This window comes from Coturnix japonica, chromosome 4, assembly GCF_054131305.1.
Source record: "Coturnix japonica strain WE chromosome 4, WE-NBRP24, whole genome shotgun sequence".
In the NCBI taxonomy this organism is placed as follows: domain Eukaryota; kingdom Metazoa; phylum Chordata; class Aves; order Galliformes; family Phasianidae; genus Coturnix; species Coturnix japonica.
Window position 1 is genome coordinate 36,900,239 of NC_140666.1, and position 22,166 is coordinate 36,922,404.

General features: G+C 38.9%; 1 protein-coding gene across 8 annotated transcripts in view; it reads left to right on the forward strand.

The window, feature by feature from the left end:
- ARHGAP10 (Rho GTPase activating protein 10) overlaps window positions 1–21,745 on the forward strand; it is a 127,169-nt gene extending 105,424 nt beyond the window's left edge. For 7 of the 8 annotated variants that reach the window (XR_014945290.1, XM_085544971.1, XM_015861093.3 and 4 more), the window contains 3 exons: window positions 9,169–9,300; window positions 10,064–10,155; window positions 17,917–18,711. Coding sequence is in view for 7 of the 8 variants with exons in the window: in XM_085544971.1 (XP_085401097.1) it covers window positions 9,169–9,300; window positions 10,064–10,155; window positions 17,917–18,005 (313 nt within the window). In the remaining variant the exon portion in view is untranslated. Of the gene's footprint in view, window positions 1–9,168; window positions 9,301–10,063; window positions 10,156–17,916; window positions 18,712–21,589 lie in introns of those variants that run through there. The other variant, XM_032444511.2, reaches the window with a different exon arrangement.
- Window positions 21,746–22,166: the final 421 nt, after the last annotated feature.

The following is a 22,166-nucleotide window of genomic DNA, read 5'->3' on the forward strand; positions in this document are numbered from 1 at the left end:
TATTTTCCTTCTAAAATCTAGTGTGTTTCACTATAACCCATTATAAAATTTTAAGTGATTTTTATTTAGGCAATAAATATGTAAGCTATTCTTTGTATGATGTATTACCTACTTTTATGTCAAGACAGTGTTAAGCTACACTTAAGTGCATGGCCATTAAGATTTAAGACCAAATTTTGGTTTTGGATAAATGCACTAAAATGCACTTTAATGTGTGTTGTTGTCTGTGGATATTACTGTTGTTAATCCCATGTTGCTAACAAGTTAACTGCCTGCTTTACAGCTAAAGTGTAGTATATCACTTTCAGTGGACTCTACATATTCAGTTTTGAGTGTGATTTTGGTACAGCAAAAATGAATATTATGATTTTAGCGCTATTTCTGTAATACATGCTCAATTGTGATACACAGAGCTAGACATGCCTTTTTTTTAAATTAGAAGTAGAACTTGAACTCTGTTTGGCTATTTATACAAACTTATCGATACAGTTTTCTAGCCTTAGTGCCAAGGAGATGGAAGAAGCAAGTCTGGATAAATGATTTGTTACAGATATTTTCCTTAATGGTGTAGCCTGTTCTGCAGATGAAGCAAGAGTATGAGATATATGTGTAGATGTTGGTAACACGTGAAAATATGTGGGCAGCCATACATATTTTCATACGTAGAAACAAATAATTAAGTCCTTATTAGGGTACTTATTTGTTGTAACAATCTTTTCTCATACAAATTGAAAGATATTCAGATAGTTATAGATACTTTGCATATGCATTGTTTATTCAGAGTACTGAAATGCACAATTCCTTCTCCTCTTGTATAGTCCAGTAGTAACTTGTAGGATTGACAGTAAGCTGTATTTGATGAAATGAGATGCATGTGTGGAAAATGCTGTGGGTGACATGTAACTGGTATGTCTATGAAATGTTGCATGGCTGAACAGGGAACATATGCTTACAAGAGCACTGATAACATCACAGAATAAAAGAAGGAAGCGCTGGTTCAATACAGGGATTCAGGATCTTCAAGTGTTGATGAAACTTAGAGGTTTTTGCCCATTTATTTTCATGGAAAATTATACTGTACTTCTGTTTTGGAAACGTTGTTTCACAGCTTGAGGTTTTTTATGTTTTTTTTGGAAACAGTTCTGTTTGGAAGGAAAGTAACTTGTTTCATGCATCTAGATGATTTTGTCAGAAAGAGTTTCTTCCACTAACCTGTAAAGAGAAATTTGCTTACAACCTACTTCAGTGACAAGCCTGGACAGTGACAGAGTAGACAGTGCACAGTACATTCTTACATTCTGCTTTCTCACACTGAGTTGGGCTTATTTTTCCCCTTTAGTTCCGATGACACAGGGGGCCTTGCCTGAACAAAAACCAAAATAAAACCAAAACAACTCCACTGTATTAATGGCATAAATAGATGTCAGAATGGCAAACATACTTTGTGGACTTTGGCAGTCAGTTTGCATCATAGGGTCCTGTGGACAGGTAAAGGTAGTGATTGACTTGGCATGGTATAGCTGTAGTAGCTCTCAAAGGTCCACAAAAGGAGGCAGTCATTGTCTGTTGAATGCTATGGCTGTACATAGGTTATTCTCATGAATTTTACTATTCCAGAACTAGGTGGAGAACAGTCTTCCTCTTTCTGTTTTAGCAGGATTTCAAAATGTCTAGAGTTTTGTGCCAAATTGGAACAAAAGCAGTTCTCAAAGTCTCGGTGTCCTCTGTAAAATGGTATTACAGATCTTCACTGAGTTGCAGTAAATGCTATTACTGAACCCAAGAAAGATGGAAACACGAGAGGATCTGTTTTCTGAAGTTTCTAGTGATGTTTATAACACATGGGTGTTACTTGTAAGAGATCAATCACTATGGAGTTATGTAGTCAACAAGGTGATGGTGACTTCCTTGCAGCAGAAAAGCTGTGTGCTCTGTTTCCTGGGGGAAGGATGTTGAATTGTGGGTCAAGATATGTCGGATATTCAAAGGTTAGTTTATATCAGTAACTCACTCTAAATAGTAACACGTGATTTGTGGTATTTCTTTTCAAGGAAACAGATTTTTTTTTTCTTCCACTGAATGATTTTTTTTATTATTATTATTTTTAATGTGTGCAGTTTTCTTGTCCTATCCTTAAAAATGAAAGCAGCTACAGCTTCTGGCACGGCGAAAGCAGCAGCAAATGAAAGTGGATACATCCTTCAACTTTTGGCTTTCACTAGGAAGGGACTGCATGGCAAGAGTGGTAAAAGAAATGGAGAGAATAAGGGCTTTATCACAGATCTGACATGTCTCACAAAGTCCTAGACTGTTATGTCAGTGCCACATGTGCTGTATCTGGAAGGTGATGTTTCACATATGTGCCATTTTGAAGCATGTCATAAATATGTATTGTTTGAAAATCTCTTTCATCTAGGCAATGTTTAATAACTTGGCCATAAGAATAGTGAAAAGATTAGTAGTTATAATAGTGAGTTGGTGAGTGTTTGACCCTTGCTATGGTCTCCATTTGTATGATTTTTTTTATTTTCTTTAAGGCATAGCAGCAAGGACTGTCTCAGTCTGGTGCTAACCAATGCAGTTGCATTCCTTCCTTTTTCCTCTTTGTATTCTTTAAGTGGCCACATACACAGGCACTTAAGCTAAAGAATTAACATTGTAGAGCTTTTTGTCTTCTCAGGTCAAACACCTGTGCCACCACTGTCAGAGTTCATGTTGCTCAGACAGATCTCAAGATGGTAACTACTTTCACGAGCAGAGCACATTTCAGGCATTTTTTACAGATAATTTTGAGACTGGTGTTGGTATAGTTTCACCAGCAGTACATTCTCAAAATGTTCACATTTTTCCTCAAAACCACAGTTGGCTCTGGGGCAAAACAGCAACAATGGAGTTTCCATGTCAGATGCATCCAGTTCCTTGCACATTCCTTCTGATTCAGATGGCTACTGTAGGCAGGTGTTCTGAAGGTAAGCAGCATCTTCTAAATGAAATGTGGCTATCCATGGAGGCATTCTTTAATAGCTTTCTTTCATCTGTTCCTTTTGTTATTTTAGACACTGCAAAACTGACAATATTCCCCTTTTCAAGAATGTGCCAATATACTTAAAAGTGAAGTAGAATGTGTAAATGCAGTGATAGGTGCTATGTTGTGCCTTAAGTTTAACAGATAGGTGATGTCTTGCAATAGGTGATGTCTTTTATTCCCACAATGCAGAATAGATACTTTTTGTGAGTTTTGCTTAGTATTATTTTGACCTGGATATAAACAACCACAACAACAACAACAAAAAAAACCTCTTAACAAAGCAAACCACCAAACACCTTTTATCCATAGCCATCAATTTTCCCCAAATTGTTGTCAACTCTACAAATGCAAATTATCTGGAGAGTTTAGACCTGAAAATCCACCTTTCACTCCTTCTTTCAGAGTTGCCTCAATTCCAGGCTGATCAGAGGATGAGTTATAGCTCATCTCTCTTGGCAAGTTTGTTTTCTTCCTTTTCCTTCCTTCCTGGTAATGTTTTTTTCTGTTTTCTTTTTTGGGTGGCTGCTGCAGATTGCAGCTCCCTGCAGACTTCTGCAGCAGGTGGTGATTAGGAAGTTAGTTGACAGTTTTGGTAGGGAAAGATATTCGTATATAGATGTCACAAGAGGCACCAGAGATATGCTGACAGTAGGTGAGGGGAAGACATAGAATGTTAAAGAGGAGCGCTGAATACAGGAAAAAACTGATGGAAATCCAGGAAATAAAGTGAGCTAACATGCAGAATTGCTTTTTTGGTCTGCCGAATTTGTGTAAGGCTTGGGCATGCCTTGCTTTCGTCTATTCCTTCCACTTTCTGCATCTCCTGTGATTCTTCTGGCTCTTCTGACAGTTCGGACCTGTACAAGCTTGTGTGCTCCTATCACAGCTGATTCATTTTCTGAGGTGCTGCTTTGACACAAGGTTCCTTCTCTCCAACTGGAGAGCCTGTGTGAAAAGCTCATAAAGCAGCTACTTCCTAAGGAAGGAAGTTTGTGACTAATATTGGTCTTGAGAATATTGACATGCTTTAATCCAGAAACTAATATTGTTACGAAGCCCAGTGGTGTGCAGTGGGCATCGTTTACATGTCTTGAATGTCCATGGAGGCTTTCAGAATGGTGATGAGAGCCGTGCTGTGCAGCATCCTCAGTGCTTCCAGGGCCTTTGTGACCAAGAAAGAAGCTGATCTGTACATTCCTTGTGAAATTTCAGGCTTGCTCAAATTCCCAGTGAGCAAACCCATGTTGAAAGAACCATTGGGCAGAAAAGGAGAGAGAAAAAGTGGTGTTCTGAACATAACAGGAGCCTTGGAGATGGTTACTCATTTTGTTAAACTGCTGAATGAATTCCCATCAGCCTTGTTATATCTGCACCTGTAGACCTCATCTCTGGTCTCCTTCCAATTGAAACAGTTTATTTTCTGGCAGTGGTGTGCACGTTTACAGTTTAGATGGTTGATGTGTGACTTTAGTTTTGGTGTCTTGAAAACTATCTGTATCTGATGTAATTATTTCTTTTTAGTAATGGAAGCTGTAGAAGGTACAATCCAGGTATACAGCAGTGCTTCTCACTCTTTGTGCTTATTTTGCAGCTTGGTCTTGGTTCAGCTGCCACCTCTTCGGTGACTCAGCAGTTTGAGGGCAGATTTAAGTGAAGCAGGCACTTCTTTTTGTGTTCCTTTGTTATGCAAGCAGAGCAGTAGCCCTCATTTTGCAGCTCCATTGAAACAGTCAAAATGTAGCTTCATCAAGTAGGTCTTACAAAATAGGTTTTGCCATCTCCCTGTCTCCCAGTGACAGTTCGGTTGGACAGCAGCACTGCTGGGTGAGTGCCAGGTGAGCAGTACATGTGCTCAGAGCAGGGAGGGACGTGGATGCAACCATTATGAGCTAAAATGTCTTTTGTTTTTCCCCCTTCTATTTTTCTTTTCTTTGCATGATTCCAGGAAACACAGCCCCATCATTTATTTCCTAAAAGGAATAGCAGTCAGTTATAAGCATACATATGTACATACTTAAGTTTTGCTTGGTCTGAATTGTCATTTAAAAATGCTGCAGCCTAGGACAGCTGCTATAGAGACATAAACTTCAGATTTACCAGACTGGCGTGAAATACCATTTCACTAATACGTTGGCTGCTTCACTGAGACATCACAATCCAACTTTAACAAAGCATCTATTTCAGTGTTGGCTGATGTGCTCTGTATGAACGAGGAATCTGGAATGTTGAGTGTGAATTACAGACTTTATATTTGGGGGTGGAGTTTCTTTTCAGAGTGGACACGGATCAGGAAATTCTGTCCTTTTGTTTTGTCTCCAGCTTTGCTGCCATTATGACAATTTCTAGAATTTCTTCAGTATATTTTTCTGCTCCTGGCTCTCACTGATAGAGTTTTAACATGCAGGAAGATTGTTGTCTGATGATGTAGAGTATTGAACTTCATATTGAATCAGAAACAGCTGATACCTTTTGATATACTATGTCATTTTATAATGAAACTTTTTAAGATCTCTTCCATTGAGTTTATGTCAGCCAGACTCTGTGATACCACAGCCATGGGGCTGCCAAGCCCTTCTATGAAACAGCCCCTTTTTTCTTAAGAGTTGCAGTGTGGATTCTTTTCAGAGTATCTTCCTTGCTCTCAAGATAAGAGGCTGCTCTTTAGCAGTGTTACCTTAGGAACCAGCCAGATAAACATCCAATAAAATCTTGTTTTCAAGAGTTTGTTTCTGAATATCAGCACAAAATCTCTAGCTTGTTTTCAGTAAGACCATTTGCTCGCTCCTTCCTTCTTCCAGCTTTTTTCTCTGAGTGAGATGGTAATACCAGGGTTTTTCTTTCCTTTCCCCACAAGAAATGCATTGCTTTCATTTTAGCCCTCACAAGAGTGGATTTCTTCAGCGTACCTTCTTGAAGTTGAGATGCTGTATGATAAGATACACGGTACTTTCTAATTTAACATTATCTTGATAAACAAGGCTTGCAAAGCTTCATAGCAAGGTAGCTTTGATATCTCAAGAATCTTTTGAGGGAAAAAAGTTGTTCTGTGTGTTGCTTGCAATTGAGCAAAACCTTCTGCTTAAATAATAAAATGAAGTGGTTCCTGAGATAGCCAAGTACAGTAAATTAAAAAAAGAGCTGAAATTCAAGAATCTAGAATGTGCTTAATATTTGGAGCCATTAAAGTTTTTTTTTTTTGTTTGTTTGGTTTTTTTTTTCCCTTTTCTCAATGTATTTATTTATTTACTTATTTAGACTTTAGTGCTTTAGCTACAGCTGAAATGTATTAAGTGAATTCATCAAAAAGGGAGTAGGGAACAGACCAGGGCTCCACATACATGCACTTCTAGAGGGTTTTTCCTCTGTTGGAGCTGCTTAGAATTTGTAGACAATCCGTTCATCTTTACATACTTTTCCCTAGTGCTACCCGATAAAGGACAGTGTAGTCTTATTAGTTGATAGGTTACTGTTCTTGTTGAATCTGTGTTACCTGAGAAATAAATGTGCCACAAGAGGGATTGAATGCATGACTTCATCCTCTCTTTCTTTCTTTGCACACCTACACTGTTGCTGATGTTGTTGGTCTATTTATTTATTAAATTTCTTCCATCAAGTCTCAAAGAGAAACTAGCTGCAGTATTTCCAGGTATGCTTACAAATGACTCCTCCTGAGTCAGTGGGTTTGTTCTCAGTATCATTCTGAAATCATTATTCTCATGTCTTAAATACAGGCAGCGTGTGTTGTCCTAGAGCTGATGGTGCAAGTTGCACAGATAAATAAGATGCATATTTTCAAAGAAATATCTTATGAGTGGAAGATTTAGCACTTACTTGTTGAGAGGCAAACAATGCCAAATCTTGAGATATGCAGTAGAGAAGACTACTTGGCAGAAATGTATTTTTCACTTGGGATTAGTTTGAACAAGCAACACTTTCACATTCTTCTGGCTGTATACTTGGAATGTTACTTTTCTATTTTCTGTAATTTACAGGCTTAAGAAATGAGCCGTACCCAGTCTTAATTTTGGAGTTCATTGAGATCATTAATTAAAAGCCAAATGGAGATGATTTTTCTTTGAATGCCAGAATTGCTTTAACTCTAGTCGTTCAGTTATTCAAGTAAAATCATTTTTTTTCATGTTTTTGAAAACCATTTTTTGTCACAGGTACACCTATGCTGTTGAGTTAAAATTAATTTTGCACATATACTTTATGTGCAGAACAATGGACAGATAGTCTGTGTTCTAGCAAACTTCAGAAACTTCTCAGTTCCATTAAGCAATTTTTTTATCCTCAGTATTTAATACAAATAATGCAAATGCCAGTGTTCACTTTTTGGTTTTCATCTTTAAATGGAGTCGCAGCCAAAAATTAGGGGAACTTTTAAAACAACACGTAAGAATTGTACGAAGTGAACAAGTTCAAGTGGAAGGAAACCACAACATTTTCAGGCACTGGTCTTCAAAAGTACGTAATTACTGGAAATGTAAATTACTGCGTGGTGGTAGATTCAGACTACATGTCCTGTTCCCAAAGCATGTTTCTGATCAGCACAGTCCAGCTTTTATTCAGTTTACTACATACAATTTCTTCCTTTATTGGGTAAATCTGATAGTTTTAACAGAAGAACATGTTTTGATGAACTCTTCTCATTATGATGCCAGCACATTTAAGTTTCATTTTTATTAGTGGAATTAACTACAAAACGCTGGTTTTGTACACTTAGAATTCCAGTTTTCATCCAAATGCAGTCTGACAGAGATCCAAATTAAAAATTATTGCCTTGTTGAATAAAGAATGGGCCACTCACCATTTTATAATGCAGCAAATTAAAAAATTAATAGTCAAAATAAATGCCTATATAAGTATGTAATGGCTGGAATGAAAATGCAATACATTGGCTGGTGCAATTAGTCTGTAAAAGTTGTACTTGTTTGTAAGCATTGTTATAGAACACTACAGAATAGTGCTTATTTCTTCTAGAAATTAAATATCCCCTTGAAAAAGAAGATGGAAGTCAACTAAATAAGCTAGTTTTCCTGCATTCATTTATGCATATGTAACTAAGTAAAGTGTCTGCATTTTGCTATTGAGCAATCCACCTTGCTTAGGTGGAAATTTACACAATCTAGATATCCTTCTTGACTAGTTTCAGAGAATTTGGTGTTTCTTTGTGGATATATGTTATCTAAGTGGTTAATATCAGAATAAGTCTAACTGGTAAGTGAGAGCAGGTTGACACTTCAACACCACTTCTTCCAAGCTCAAGATCAGTGCACCACTAAGAGTAAGAAAACAGGGAAAGGTAGCAGGAGGCCTGTGCGGATGAGCAAGAACTCATGGGTAAACTAGAAGGAAAGATGATGGTCTGTGAAAAGAGGAAAAAGGGCCTTGCCACCTGGGAAGAGTGTAAGAATGTTGGTTTGGAATGTTTGGTTTCTTTGTCCATGAAGAAAACCATCCGATGTTCCAGTGTTGGAACATTTTAGTTCCTCAAACTGTAGAGCGAAGAACATCTTTTATGTTGGGAATGGCTTCATATAAGTTTTTCAATGATACAGAAGTGTTTTGACTTCATCTGATGTTCTTCTCTTGTAGTAACTATGCATTCAGCCATTAACTTAATATGTATTTGAGCAATGTGCTTACCAGGGCAGCTACTGAAGCAGTATCTGCACAGTTATGCGAATGAGATCTCAGTCCCGAGGCAGCATCGTGATCCCAGTGTTGTAATAGCTGTAGCCTTTTGAAATCTTCCCGTCATACATCATGCCTTAGTGCAGTGCTGAGAAGATTTTTAAATAGATTCGTCAAAACTTATAAAGGCAAAGTGGCAGCTCAAATAATAACCTGCTATATGCAGTTTCATTGTATCTGTCTTTATTAGATAAGGAATGTGGAATTTTTTCTTGTTATTGGCTATGTCATACATCTTAGGTAATTCATCTTGGCTTAGGATGTAGGGCATGCAGGAGAAATGCTTTCAAGGAGGAAATGGCTGAGACAGGATATCCGGAAAATTAGTTTGGCACTGTTACTGGTTTTCAGTTTTGAGGATCTAACTAGTTAGTCTGGCTTTGAAGATTCAAACATTTTTGGTATGCATCTTGTTAATTCTGCCTTGAAAATATTTCCCTTAGTTCTGGTCAAAGCCGCTCGTCGATGGTTTCATGGATGAACACCCCGTGCACCAACCCACTTGCTACCAACACCGCACCATCTGCTTTCTCCTTCCCTCACCCTTCCACTGGAAGTGACAGAGCAGTGGAGAGGTATGATGTACTCTTTGACTTTTGCTGGTTATTTAATTGCTCCCTTTAAGCTGTATCTTTTTTTAATGACCAATTCATGTCTTCTGCTGTAAATAAGTGGTAATCTCATATTAAAAAAAAAAACAACAACCTTTACAATTTTTACAGAACAAAATATCAGACACTTGGTCTGATTTTTTTCTTTAAACACCTTCCCCACAGAAAGCACCTAGACTGAGCCAGGATTATTATTGAACATCCTGAGAGCACCTCTGAAGACTGCTTGAAGTTTTATAAATCTTACTGAATATAGGACAAAATAGCATATTTGTTGGTCTACCAATGTTGTATTGTTCCAAAAATTAAAATGGATTCAGAAAAGTATTCTCTGCAGCGTTAGTGAAACGCTGTATTGTGAGGTTCATGAGGGAACGTTTTGGAAGATATAATGACTAGTCTATAAACAAGGTACACTTTGCCTACTATTGATTTCACTGCTGATTAGCACTTGGCAGTATTTTAGCAGCAGTTGAAAGCTGTGTTTAACTGTCATAGAAATAAATGTGCACAAAACCAGGAGTAAGATATTCAGAAATGCCAACAGTAAGCTGTGAAGCTTCAGCTTTGGCATGTGTGCGTATGAATTAGAAGCCTTTGATGATGCAGATGAGACTGCAATGAAAGTTTTAGCCATCTCCCACTGAGAATGGAGAGAGAATGGTTGAGAAAACAGTGTTTTCTTTAGTAGTCAAAAGTAACTGCATCTCATAATTTCATTTTCCAGTGTTGCCCACCGAAAAGCAAGAGCGGTTTATCCATGCGAAGCAGAACATAGTTCTGAATTATCATTTCAGACAGGAGCAATTTTTGAAGATGGTAAGTACTTATTGAGTGAATGTAAAGCAATGAAAAACAAACTGACAAAACCATTCAAATGGCTTTGGATAAAAATACAAGCATAACTGCTATTCTGTCAACGTTGCTTGTGGCAGTCAGTGACGTAGAAGATTTCTGGTACATAGAAACTGTGTTAGTATAAATGAAAACAATATAGGATATAGGGTAATGCCTTTGCTTCAGGTGAGCAGATTCTTGTTGGTTTTAACATTTCAACAGTATTAAAATGTGTCACAGTAAAAAAAAGAAAGAAGTTCAACAATAGAGAAAATGCCTATGAAACTGTTTTTTAGTATATTTTTTAGCATTTGAAAATATCACAGAGACTTTTATTTAAAGAAAACAAATCCACTTAAGGATTTTCAAGCAGAGTTCTACGTGAACCAGATTATCGTTCTAGAGAAAAGAGTGTTTAGTCTTCTGACCAGGCGTAATGTGTATTTGTACACATAGAAAGACGCATATTCACAGCATGAAGCCCTATGCTTAAAAATTTCAGTGGATCTAAATGTAGTATTGCATATGAACATCCAGAAAGTCATTCTGTGCTCAAGACTGTACTGAAGCTCCTCAGTATGTTTCTATGGCTCTACTCTTCAGCAACCGTACAGGGGCTTTGAATTGACAAGAACAGCTTTAGTTCTAAAACCTTTCACCAGTAACAGCTGTAATACAAATACAGAAGATAACAAAGCTGAGTTTTTTCATACTGTTGCAGAAAGGGATGGTATGCAATGGGTCAACAGGGCCTGGACAAATTCAGCAAATCTTGTTAATTGAATGCAATTTAATAACAATTCTTATGTACAAATTAATTCACAGCAGGAGCAGTATAAGGCTGTTGTTTGTTACAAGGCCTCGATAAGTTGCATTCATTCTGAAAAACAAAAGACTTCCAGCCAGGTTTTGTGGAGATTGAGGGTTTCAAAGTGATTTGTGAATTAGGTTCTTGAGATTCTTGGTGAAACTGAGACCAGTGCTTTATCTTTTCAGACTGTCTAGAGGCAGGTGAGTAGTAAGGGGTACACTGGCTGCTAAAGAAACTAGAAACTCTGCAGTGACGCCTGTTTTTTCTTATCCATTGCTATCTTGCTGCTAGGCCAGAAGGCTGATAAGTACTTTCAGGGGTAAAGTAGTATTTAGTTCTGAATGAATACACTTTGGGTACACGCTGCCCAGTCATACAGATGCTACATGTGAGAATCTTTGTTTGGATATCCAATAAAGGAGAGGTATTCCAAATTATCTGCTTACATCCAGCAAGAAAAAGAGAAAGTACAGTCTGAAATAGCTGGATAAAAAATCAACCTGCAAGTGTTAAAAGGCTCTTTAAGTGTGCCTTGCATTTCCCAAAATGTACCCTGTTAACTGTTAGTACTGGATCAAAAGTTGCTCACATAGAGCTGAAACAAATGGAGGGAGCTCAGCAGAATCCTTTTTCTCCTTTCTCCTTTTTCTCAGCAGTCATAACAACAACAAAATAGCATGGACATAGACATCTACTTCCCCTTCTTTGTGAAGCCTAATTTAAAGCAGCAGACTGTAAGGAAATTGCTGTACTATGTCTCCTCCCAAATAAATGAAGAGTAGGCCTAGTCCAGAATTCAGTTGTGTTGATAGATTTTTTTTTGTTGTTGTTTTGGTTTGTTTTTTCAGTGTAAGGTGGTTTGGAGTCCCCACAAGGTTCTTCCCTCCTAGCACCCACTTTACAAAATCACACTTGGTGTTTCCTATTAGATAAGTGCCTTGCAGGCAATTCACGTCTGAATCAAGTTAGATGGGAAATCTTTTAAAGATAGATTAGCTAAATGATTGCTCTTTTTAAAGTCTCTTACAGCAGTTATTTTAATTTAGGTTTTTTAAAACATGACTGATAGGGATCTTCCACAGATGTAAAATTTGTGCATGGAAGAAAAGCTCTGGTGCGTAAAAGACAGGCATTTCTAATGCAGAGTGCTATGGATTGCACACCTGTTGTGTTGCCATTGGGAAAGTCAGCCTTGCCAGGTTTAGTTACTCCTGTATAATGTGTTTGTGTGACAGCAGTGTTGAGATTCTTTTCTTTTGTAAAGAGGTCACTAGGTGTTATGGCAAAGCTAGCATGTTTTTGGTGCATTACAGCCTCGGTAGTTTTTCAGCTAGAAAGTCGGATTGTCCAAGAAGAAGAAGTATGAATTTGGTTCTTTGGCAGCACATAGATAGATTTTCAACTATAGGAATATTTTTTCCATATCATCCTCTGAAATAAGATTGGAAGCTTGGAGAAAGTTTTTGAAAATATCTGCATTTTGAAAACCTAATTGCATTTCCTAAAGTACATTTGTTTTGATTAATTCCACTGTATCTTGCTTATTTGGAAGATGTTGTTCTTCGCCTCATAGTACTTTCAGCCGAGGGGAGGTTGGGGATTAGCCCCCAAAAGGAGGAGAGCATGCAAGTAATAAAACAGTAACTGGATATATTTAACAACTTCACGGCCATTCCATAACAATTTGTAATGGGTTATGTTGTAGGTAGGCTCTGTCAATGTTCAAGGCTGTTCTCACTCACAGTGCAGACCAGTCCTCATATTTGAAATCACTGAAATGCCTTCACACGGCCTTTTCTTTTTACATTAGGCACCCTTGTGCCAATGCTAGAGTCACATTCCAGTGAATCAATTCAGGTTCTTCAGTTACTCAATTTAAATTCCCATATGCCCTAATAAAGCCCCCAAATGAAGAATTAAAGTAATAATACATCATTTCTGTAGCTCTACCAATAACCTTAACTATCAAAGTGACAACGCATCAATCAAGTTGACATACAGCTAGTATCAACCATTAAAGTAACTGTTCAATTAATGTCTACTAAAAAGTGCTGCTTCCATTAGCAAGGGTTTTATCTGTCTCTCCTTTCTCCACCCTGCCTGTCTCAGTTTCTAATCCTGTCTCTCATCTCTCACTGTTTGCATGCTGAGTTTTCTCCTTTCTCCTTGGTCTGTTCTTCTGCCTTGTTTCCTTCACTTTTTCACTTCCCTTTCCTGTTCTTCTTCTGCTTTGTCTCTCTTGGTCTATAGATGCTGATTGCAGTAGTTCTCTCTCGTCTACTATCCTGGATGAATCTTTCTGCCTCTCTATCCTGAGACAGAATAATAGCATTTAGTGAGGTACAGTCTTGCACCTGTCATAGCTACTAAATGTAATATTGGTGCAAGCAGGTAAAAGCTTAACCTTTACTGCTCTCTCCATTTCCTTTATGTAAATGGGGAAAAGGTCAGGTTTCTCAGGCTGACAAAGTTAGATTTACTAATATTTTAAATTAAGCTTTACATCACTTGATAAGAATCTGTGTAGAATCTGAGTATTTGCATATTCAGGTGTTTTCATTATTGCATGCTTTCCCAAATCCTACAGTCTTTTTTATTAAAGTGCCACAGAATATAAATGTTAAGGCACCATCTGGTAAGTTAAAAAAGAAAAAGGAAACTGTTCTATTTAATTGAATTGTGTAAGAAAATGAATAATATAATCTGAACAATATCCACTGCTTTCTTTTAATATTTTTTTTCAATCTTCAATTCAATTTACCTTAGGCTGTGCCAATGTTTTTATTTCCCAGTTGCTACAGGCTGTATTATTGACAGCGCCTAACACTATAATTCAGGTGGTTAGAGACAAAGCATGAAGATTTTGCAGCTAGATAAGGGCACGTATGGGAAGAAGCAGAGTATGGCCTCAGATCATGAGAGACGTACACTGGCTGTATGTGGGTATTTTTGGTCACAGCAGTCATTCCTGGTAATCATGAATGGAGTAATCAGACTGCCTGGCACTGAACTCTTGCCATTCTTGCAGCCTTGTCTTTAATTTCTGCATCTTAAAAGAGATTGCTTAGAAGTGAGTAAATGGGAATTTCACTAGAGAGAAGTGTTTGGGTATGGTACTTGGTGTTTACGCAACAAAATTCCTTGTCCGTATTGCTAGCAGTTCTACAGTGAAGTTTCCAAAAAACCTGTCAAGGTAGCTCTCATCAAAGCTTTCAGCAATATTTAATATGACGATTCAGGGGAAAACTGAGGAAGATTTTTATCACAGGAATTTTCCTTAGCAAAAATGCAGTGCCCATTGTCCCTACCAAGCACAGCAGAAACACAAAAAGACATTCAAACGGCCATGGTCATCCCCCTTTACTTTACCCAGTGTAACTGAGTGCCGCTCTGTGTTAATCTGCCTGGTTTTGCCTCTAGGGCACTCTCTTCCCTGTTATTCACTGTGAGGTTTCTGGACTATCTTTCTTCATGGTATTGACAAATGAAAGATTTACATCAAAGAAAAGTAGTACTTCCAAAAAGCTACATTGCATTGTATGTGCAAATAATTATTTTGTTGAGGTAGAATTGAGAATAAAGTGACTTCTTTGTACTCCTTTCATCTGTGGCTTTCAACGCATTCATGTACATTAACTGTCTCAGTTTTACACCCAGAGAAACAGAGTGTACAGGTGCTGGGCAGATGTTCTCCTTTTCAGATCCCTCCATACCATTAGGGATAAGTTACCTTAAACCGCTGCTGGAAGTTGCAATCATAGCTTCACCAGCAAGAAGTACCAGATATGCACTTGTAATTTCTACTGACTACAACAGAAGTCTTAATAAGCCACAGAAGGTAGCTTGACCTTAACTGGCCTGACTGTTGGTTTTGTTTGGTTTTGTCCACCTGAGTTTGGGGTAATTGCTGTGTAGCATTCACAGCCAATACTGATGATCAGAAATCTTCCTTGTGTACAGTTTGCCTTCACAAGAGCGACACCACTCAGATGGCCCTGCAGGAAGTGTTGAGGAGGTTGCTGTCCCCTCTGGACTCTGCAGATTGCTGCTATTTCCACTGTCCTCAGAGTGGGAGGGCTTTTGATGGCCAGCTTTGATTGCACAGCTGCTATACCCTTATCAGATCTTTCAGTGGCATATGCAATTGTCAGTTCCCTGTCTTTCACACTACATGTGCTATCCCTAGGCAGCATAAGACTTAGTCCTATAGGCCTAATGAGAAGTTACAGTTTTATGGCCAAATGAGTAGTTTCTGCAGCATTATCTTTAAATGAAATGGGCCTGAGAAAGTGCTAAGAATTGTGGTGTCTGTTGATTGAGAAGGAATGGCAGAAAGGGGACAATAAAGAGCATCTTTTCATCAGGCTGTTTTTTTAGAAACAGCCTATGGCCTGACTTGGGAAGAGCTGTGATAGCAGAATGACTTTTGTGTGGTAAGGGCTTTTAAAATGAATGTTATTGCACACCATGCTTTGGAACTCATTAGCAAAGAAAACAGGGTCATTGGGGGTTTCAAACAACTTTACATTTGGGCACCTTCTGCATTTACCTCATTTGCCCATAGAAGTGACTGATATATGTGGCTGTCTTAATGCACGAGGAGATCTGAAAGAGAGCATAATCTTACTCAAGATGACAGTTGCCATCGCTGTTGAATACTAAGAAGAATTATTGATGTGTTGTTTTTTTTAAAAAAGGTTTCTGACTAGAAATGGTGAGTTTAGGTGTGGTCTGAGTGGTAGTTCTTTCTTCAGTGCTCACAATCTGTAAGAAAACTGTGCCAAGGAAATAGTGAGGCTCTGAGCTGTCTGTAAAGTGAGGTATTCAGTTGCTCAAGCACAGAGCTCAGCCTTCTAGATAATAATGTGATAGAATCATAGAATCACAGAATGGCTTAGGTTGGAAGGGATTTTAAAGATCATCTGGTTCCAGCCCTGCTGTTCAGCCTCATGTGTTGCATCTGAACATTCTGCAGTGCTCAGAGTTCACTATTACATTATCAAACTTATTTGGAGAACGTTTCTTCTGAAATTTGCTGCTGTGTCAAGCCAAGAGATTCCATACTGTTTGACCATTTCCTCCTCTGGGTAAATTTTAGGGCCCTGTCCACTGTAATCACCTCAGACAAGGGCTGCCTTTGTTTTTAACAGGCTTTTGGTTTATAGACACTGACATGCCAGTAATCACTGTCTTTTCTGTCACATAAATTGACCCAAACGTATTTTGGGTTGAGCTTCAGAGGACAAGTAGAAATTTCTTACTTGCAGCTCTTCAGGTTGCTTTTCTTTCTTATCTGCTGTTCTGGGGAGTTTCATTCCTGTAACACAGCTGTGCCCCATAGACATGGGATACTTCAGGCAGAGGCTGGGCTGCCCCTAGAGCTGGCATGTTGGCTCACTGGGTGCAATGGCAGCTGTTGCAGCAGAGCTTCTGGAGGTTGGCTTGTGCTGGTTACAGCATCACAGTTCTAAATGCATGTATACACTGTAATCATGGTTTTAAAATGACAAAGAAAGAGGAGGGCCTGTTAATTACTAATAGTAATGTAACTTACTGTGAGTTTCAGTGTGTACAGAGATTCTAAAAGAGAATTTTCTGTGTGTTTTTTTCCCTTGGAATGTTTCCATTGCACACATTCATTTTAATTATGTGCCCATGTTGGTTCTCGGTATGGACAGCATCATTTGGAAGCAGTCTGGTTTTCTAAATGCTTAAGTCTCTTGGAGAAAGAGTTGTTATTTAAGCCATGGTTTCTGAGCACAGCTTCTAGCTATGGCTGGCCAGTATTAGGACACAGAAGAAAAGGGCAGGGGAAATTTGTAAGTAAGTGCTCATTTTGAGAACCTTACAATGTTTTTTAAAGCGAGACTTAACTTTTATTTCCTTGATTTCTAGAAAGCTACTATTATCACATTCCTCAGTGTGTTAATGTGTTTTAAATGAAGCACTGTTATGGCCAGCAGCATATTTTAGCATTTGTCTGATGATTTCTTTAAGTCACGTCCATCTTAAAAGCAACTTGAGGATAAATTGACATGGTAGAGAACATCATAGGTCACTAGAGGTGTGGGATTTACAATTAAATAGGTAAGTAGATAAGTGTACTGTGTTCTCCTAAGAAATTTGATAGGGGGATTTGAACATTTTTTACTGTTTTCCAAATGAATGAGGCTTATGCTTCTTTTATTAGCCTATGTCAAGTGAGGTTAAAACATATATAGAAAGCCAGAGTTCATTTATTCTGTTGCTCACAGAATTGCTTGGGGGCATTTAGAGTCTGAGCAGAACTTTTTCTTATTTTAGATCCACAGATACTCTTGCATTAACTTTGGTATCAGTAGTGGCAAATACTTAGGATGGTGGTAAGGAACAAGGCTTACCTTCCAAGCTGTTCCTTTGTGTTTTGTGAATAGTGTGATGCATTTGATGATTTAGATATTGTCCACTGGTCTCTTGTATTAGAAGCACTATTCTGTGGACAGATGATTCTTGGAATGAGATCTGACTCTTTTTTGTGGCTCTGAGCTTCCAGATTCTTTGCCTCTTCCCAAGACAGGAGTTGGTTATACTTTGCCCTCAACTACTGAAATTGTTTTTAAGTATTTGACAGGAACTTTGACTTCTCACCAGGAAGTTTCTGAATTCTGTCTTAAGAACCTGCCCTTTCTCAGTCCCATTAGCTAATCGTTCCCTTCATGTAATCTCTTGCACCCAAAAGCAGAAGATAGTTCAAGCACTTACTTATATTATGCAAGTATTTAATCAACTATCCTCATCATTTTCCCTAGTGAGATTGTCAAGTCAACGTGGTGTTTGCAAGAGACTGCATATTTTCATGGATACTTTGCATGGTGTCATGGAGCTAAACCTAAAAGGACCAATTTGAGCATAAAAAGATGATGTAATATTTTTTCTTTTCTTTTCTTTTGCAGTGCAATTTTCCAGGGAGCCAGGATGGCTAGAAGGCACACTAAATGGAAAGAGAGGACTGATTCCACAAAATTATGTTCAGTTTTTATAGCTTCATGCATCGATCGCCAAGAAGGTGTACATGGTATCCATGGATTTTAGTTATAGTCACTTCTCTCCACTTTCGTGACCATTTTTAATCAACAAAGAGCCTGATTATGGGTTGAAGATCCCGGTGTGTTTAAAGACATTAAGTGTTGCCAAAAACGAGTTAGAAATGAAAGATTCTTTTAGGTTTGGAATTAATGGGGACAGAACAGTTGGATGGTGAGAAGGTTCAATTTTGTAATAGTTTTTTCAATTGTAACAGTATGGTTGTTTGCAAGGTAACTTCGAAGTCCAGTCTTTGGTTGATCTGTGGCTCAGCTCTCAGTTGAAGATGATTTTTAAGAATTAGTGTCCAGAAGATCCACGCATCAATTTCAGCCATTTTTAACAGATTGTTATTTGAGTGTGGAAAGCACAACTGGATTAAAAAAAAAACCTATCGTGCTGACACCTAAATTATATTTCCAAGAGGACTAGATGATGTGGAACAGATATATTGGTAAGTAAAATCATAGGTAACAAGACATGACATTTTTTCAAATGTCTTCAAAGAATAAGAAGTTCTTTTATGTTTTGTGTTTGTGACTTCATTTATTTTATTAAGGTAAGACACACGAACTTTTATCACGGGCTCCTATCTGCCATGGTTTCTTTGTTACTCAGAACTATCACTGTAAATGAAATAAAATGATGTTTGGTATTTGACCTTAGTCATTCCTTAGCCGGAGAATATTTTGTCTGGTTGTGTAAATTATGGCATTAAGTAATTATTGGCAGCTTTATTCAGTCAGTCACAAAGAGGCTCTATAATGGATGGGGAACTCGAAACAGGCAACTTGGCAAACCTAAGTCAAAGGAAAAGAGAATCTCTGTGATTCTTGTGTATCCTGGAAAGATCTTTCATTTTATCTGCTTGGCTGGCTCTTGAGCTTCCCTTTCTTCCTCTCCCATAACTGTAGTTTGTAAGGTCTCAATGATCCTTCATAGTATCACAGTCCTCAAGTAGCTGCCTCAGAATTTGTAGAACTATTTGTGTAGAAAGCAAGTTATCATCTGTGATCACAGAAAAAGCTTCTAGAAACCCTGTGGTGTATAAATCTGTGCCGTGTGATAAAAATGTGATATGCAGTCTATCATTAATCTTTGTATTTCTTTTCTCATTCAAGACCCTTTGGGAAGCAGTGGAGAGGATGCAGGAAAATCTGACAGGATGGCATGTTAGCACAGGCTCATTTATTTGTTAAATTGGACTCTGTGGATTTAGAGTCATTTACTACAGATACACTTTCCTTGTAGGTTTTTCTAACCAATGTGATTAGTAAACCAGTTAATGGTTAATGCTGCCTTAAGGTTGAGGTGTTTCTTGTCCCCTTAAGATTTAACTCCATACTGCTTTTTTGTTCCTTTGCCTAGACTGTGGAGGCTCCATTGGAGTATGCCCAAATCATTTCCAGATGGAGCAATGGTGGGCCAAGTCAGTACGGCTCTCCAGCGCTAAACCTCACAGCTTGGAGGAGTTTCACTGTGGTGAATTCTCCTCGTATGTGAGCAGTGACTCTGCCATAGGCAGTTTTTATCTTGGCACAGTGGCTGAGTGACCAAGCACAGAAAATGACTTCTGGACTTCAGTAAAGAAAATGCAGTTCTCAGATTTGCTCCTTGATACGCTTTTAAGGAAACAGTCACACCAACAAATACAGCAAGAGATGGCAGGTTTCCTTGCTCAGATCTGTTCACGTGGCAAAGTGCTGTTCTGGCTGGATGTCGTGTCACCTGGGACCATAGCTGTAGGAACTCATCTGTGACCTTCAAGAGTTGTTCTGAAGGCAGGATGCTGTCTGTGTGGCCAAGAAGTTCAGCTTCCACTGCCACCAGCTGGGAATTTTGGACAGAACCGGAAGAATGTAAATCCTTGTTATTCACCTAGGAGGTATGACTGCAAGGCATGCTGCCTGCTCAGTTAGCCAGGCAGTGATAACTTGAAGCTTACAAGTTGTAAGCTTCCAGTTGTTTTGTTGCTGTTTAAAATGTACAGTACTTGTTAGATCTTGTTCTGGTTGCTTTCTTCCAAAATTCTCAGCTCTAGCTCTGTTCTTTCTGCATTTCTTGTTTCTTTTAACTGAGATGGTTTAAGAAGGTGGATGTGTAGAGTAGAAGATAATATGGTGCCCCTTCAGTCCAGTCCTGTGACCCTTTTTGCTTTTAACTGAGGTGTTTTGAGATTCCTGTTACTGCTGGATCCATTCAGAATCCAAAGATGAAAACTTTGCTACTGGGGGTGGTGCACTGAGCAGAAGTAATGCTAATTCAAACTTTCTCACATCCCAGACCTTGTCCAAAAGCAGCAGTGTGAGTAGAGCCAGATCTGATCTGGCTTTCAGGTTAACCACGCTGCTTCTTAGGAATTTAGCTGCGGTAGCTGCCTTCCAGCATATGGTTTTCCACCATCAGCCTGGTCTTACCAATGCTGGGTATGGATTTGTGCAGCTGAGTAGCCATGGCACCTCTCATGCTTCACTCTCACTGTTGAATAGCTCTGTAAAAGATGCCCTCACACTGACTGTCTGGAAGTAAAGATTAAAGTATGCTAAAGAAAAAAAATCTTACCAAAAAAGTCAGGCTCCTTTTCCAGCCTTTGAGATTGTAGTTTTCTTTCCTAAGGATAGTTCTCAGAGTTTGTCTCCCATCTTGCTTTTCTGTAGTTTGGGAAGTGTAGTGTTAACTTGAAGCAAGATGGGAGACAGGAAATCAGCTGCGGGGAAAGCCAGCTGAAGGGCTGTCTGGCTCTAGCCTGGCAGCAGGAGCAGCACTGCTCAGCACTTCTGGGCTCAGTCCTCTCCCAGGGAGCTGTTCTCACATCCCAGCTGTGGGTTCGGTTTGAGCTTAATCCGCAGGCAGGGTTTCCCAGCCCTTGCAATGCGCTGGTGACTGTGAGCAGTGGCATGTCTGCCTCTGTTTTCAAAGTCTGAGACTCCCTGAAGCAAAGGCCTGACGCAGGCTGCAAATGGGGAGGGCCATGTAGGAATCAGCTGTTCTGTGCTTTTTATGCAGAGTGACGTTTTCTTTGCCCTCGCTGTGGGAACAGAGATTGAACACCTCCACAGGGGACTGAAGTCTAACATGTGCTTGCAGAATAATTGATGGAAAAGCTGAGCCTCCAGCCCACTTGGGCTACATAGGAATGTGCAGTATGTAATACTCACTGGCCGGCACTCGGCTCTACTCCTTGGCTGGGCAGCACTTTCACTTTGCTGTTCTCCCTGGGGCTTTCAGGCTGCTGAGTGCTGTTAACCATTGTCCTCCGTGATGGTCACGGTAGGTTTCCTGCTGGTGCCCAGTCCTTCATTGCGTTGAGAGAAAAATCTCATGACTGATTTATCTGCCCTGTAATGAAAACAAGTGGTTCTGCTGCATTGCTTACAACTTCTGCTAGCTGAGCCTTTGTAATTAATTAATTGCATCATAGAAAAGTCTCAGGGAGAAATTTGCAATTTCATTGTTCTGTTCCTTCGTTTCCTTCTTTTAAACCATTTCACAATTCTTACCTGGATTTCAATTTAATGAGCAAATTCCATCCACTGCTGACAGAGGGTTTGTGCAGCCTGTAAATGCACCAGAGCCGTACACAGGGCTATCGGGAAGCCTTCCATGAAGTCGCACCTTGATGGCTCAATATGCCTCAAGCAGAGTTCTCTCCAGCAGAATTCATCCACATGCCTTCGTCTGCACTTGCAGTAACCACAGGTGAGCACCAAATAATACATTTAATTCTATTGAGATCTGCAGTTAAAATGTTGTTTTAACACTTTGCCGGATGGCATGTTTTACCTACCAAACATCTTTGAAATGAAAAGGTATTTTTCACTACTTTCTATCTTAGCAATACTTATTGTACTTAATATAAAGTCCTGATCTCTGTAGCTACCTGAGAGAAAGCAGTGTCCCAGCTTGAGGTCAGAGAAGAAGTTTCATTTTGTTTTTAAGTAGCGATAGCATTATCTTATTTCTAGAACAGCATATGACAGATACATCTGCTTCCAAGCAGATGGGCAATTTTTCTGACAATTCAGCAAACAGAAGGCAGGTGCAAGGATTTTTGGCAATGGAAAGTTTGTGTGACTTGTTACTATTAAAAGAAACAAAAAGCAAAGTGCAGTTAGATGGT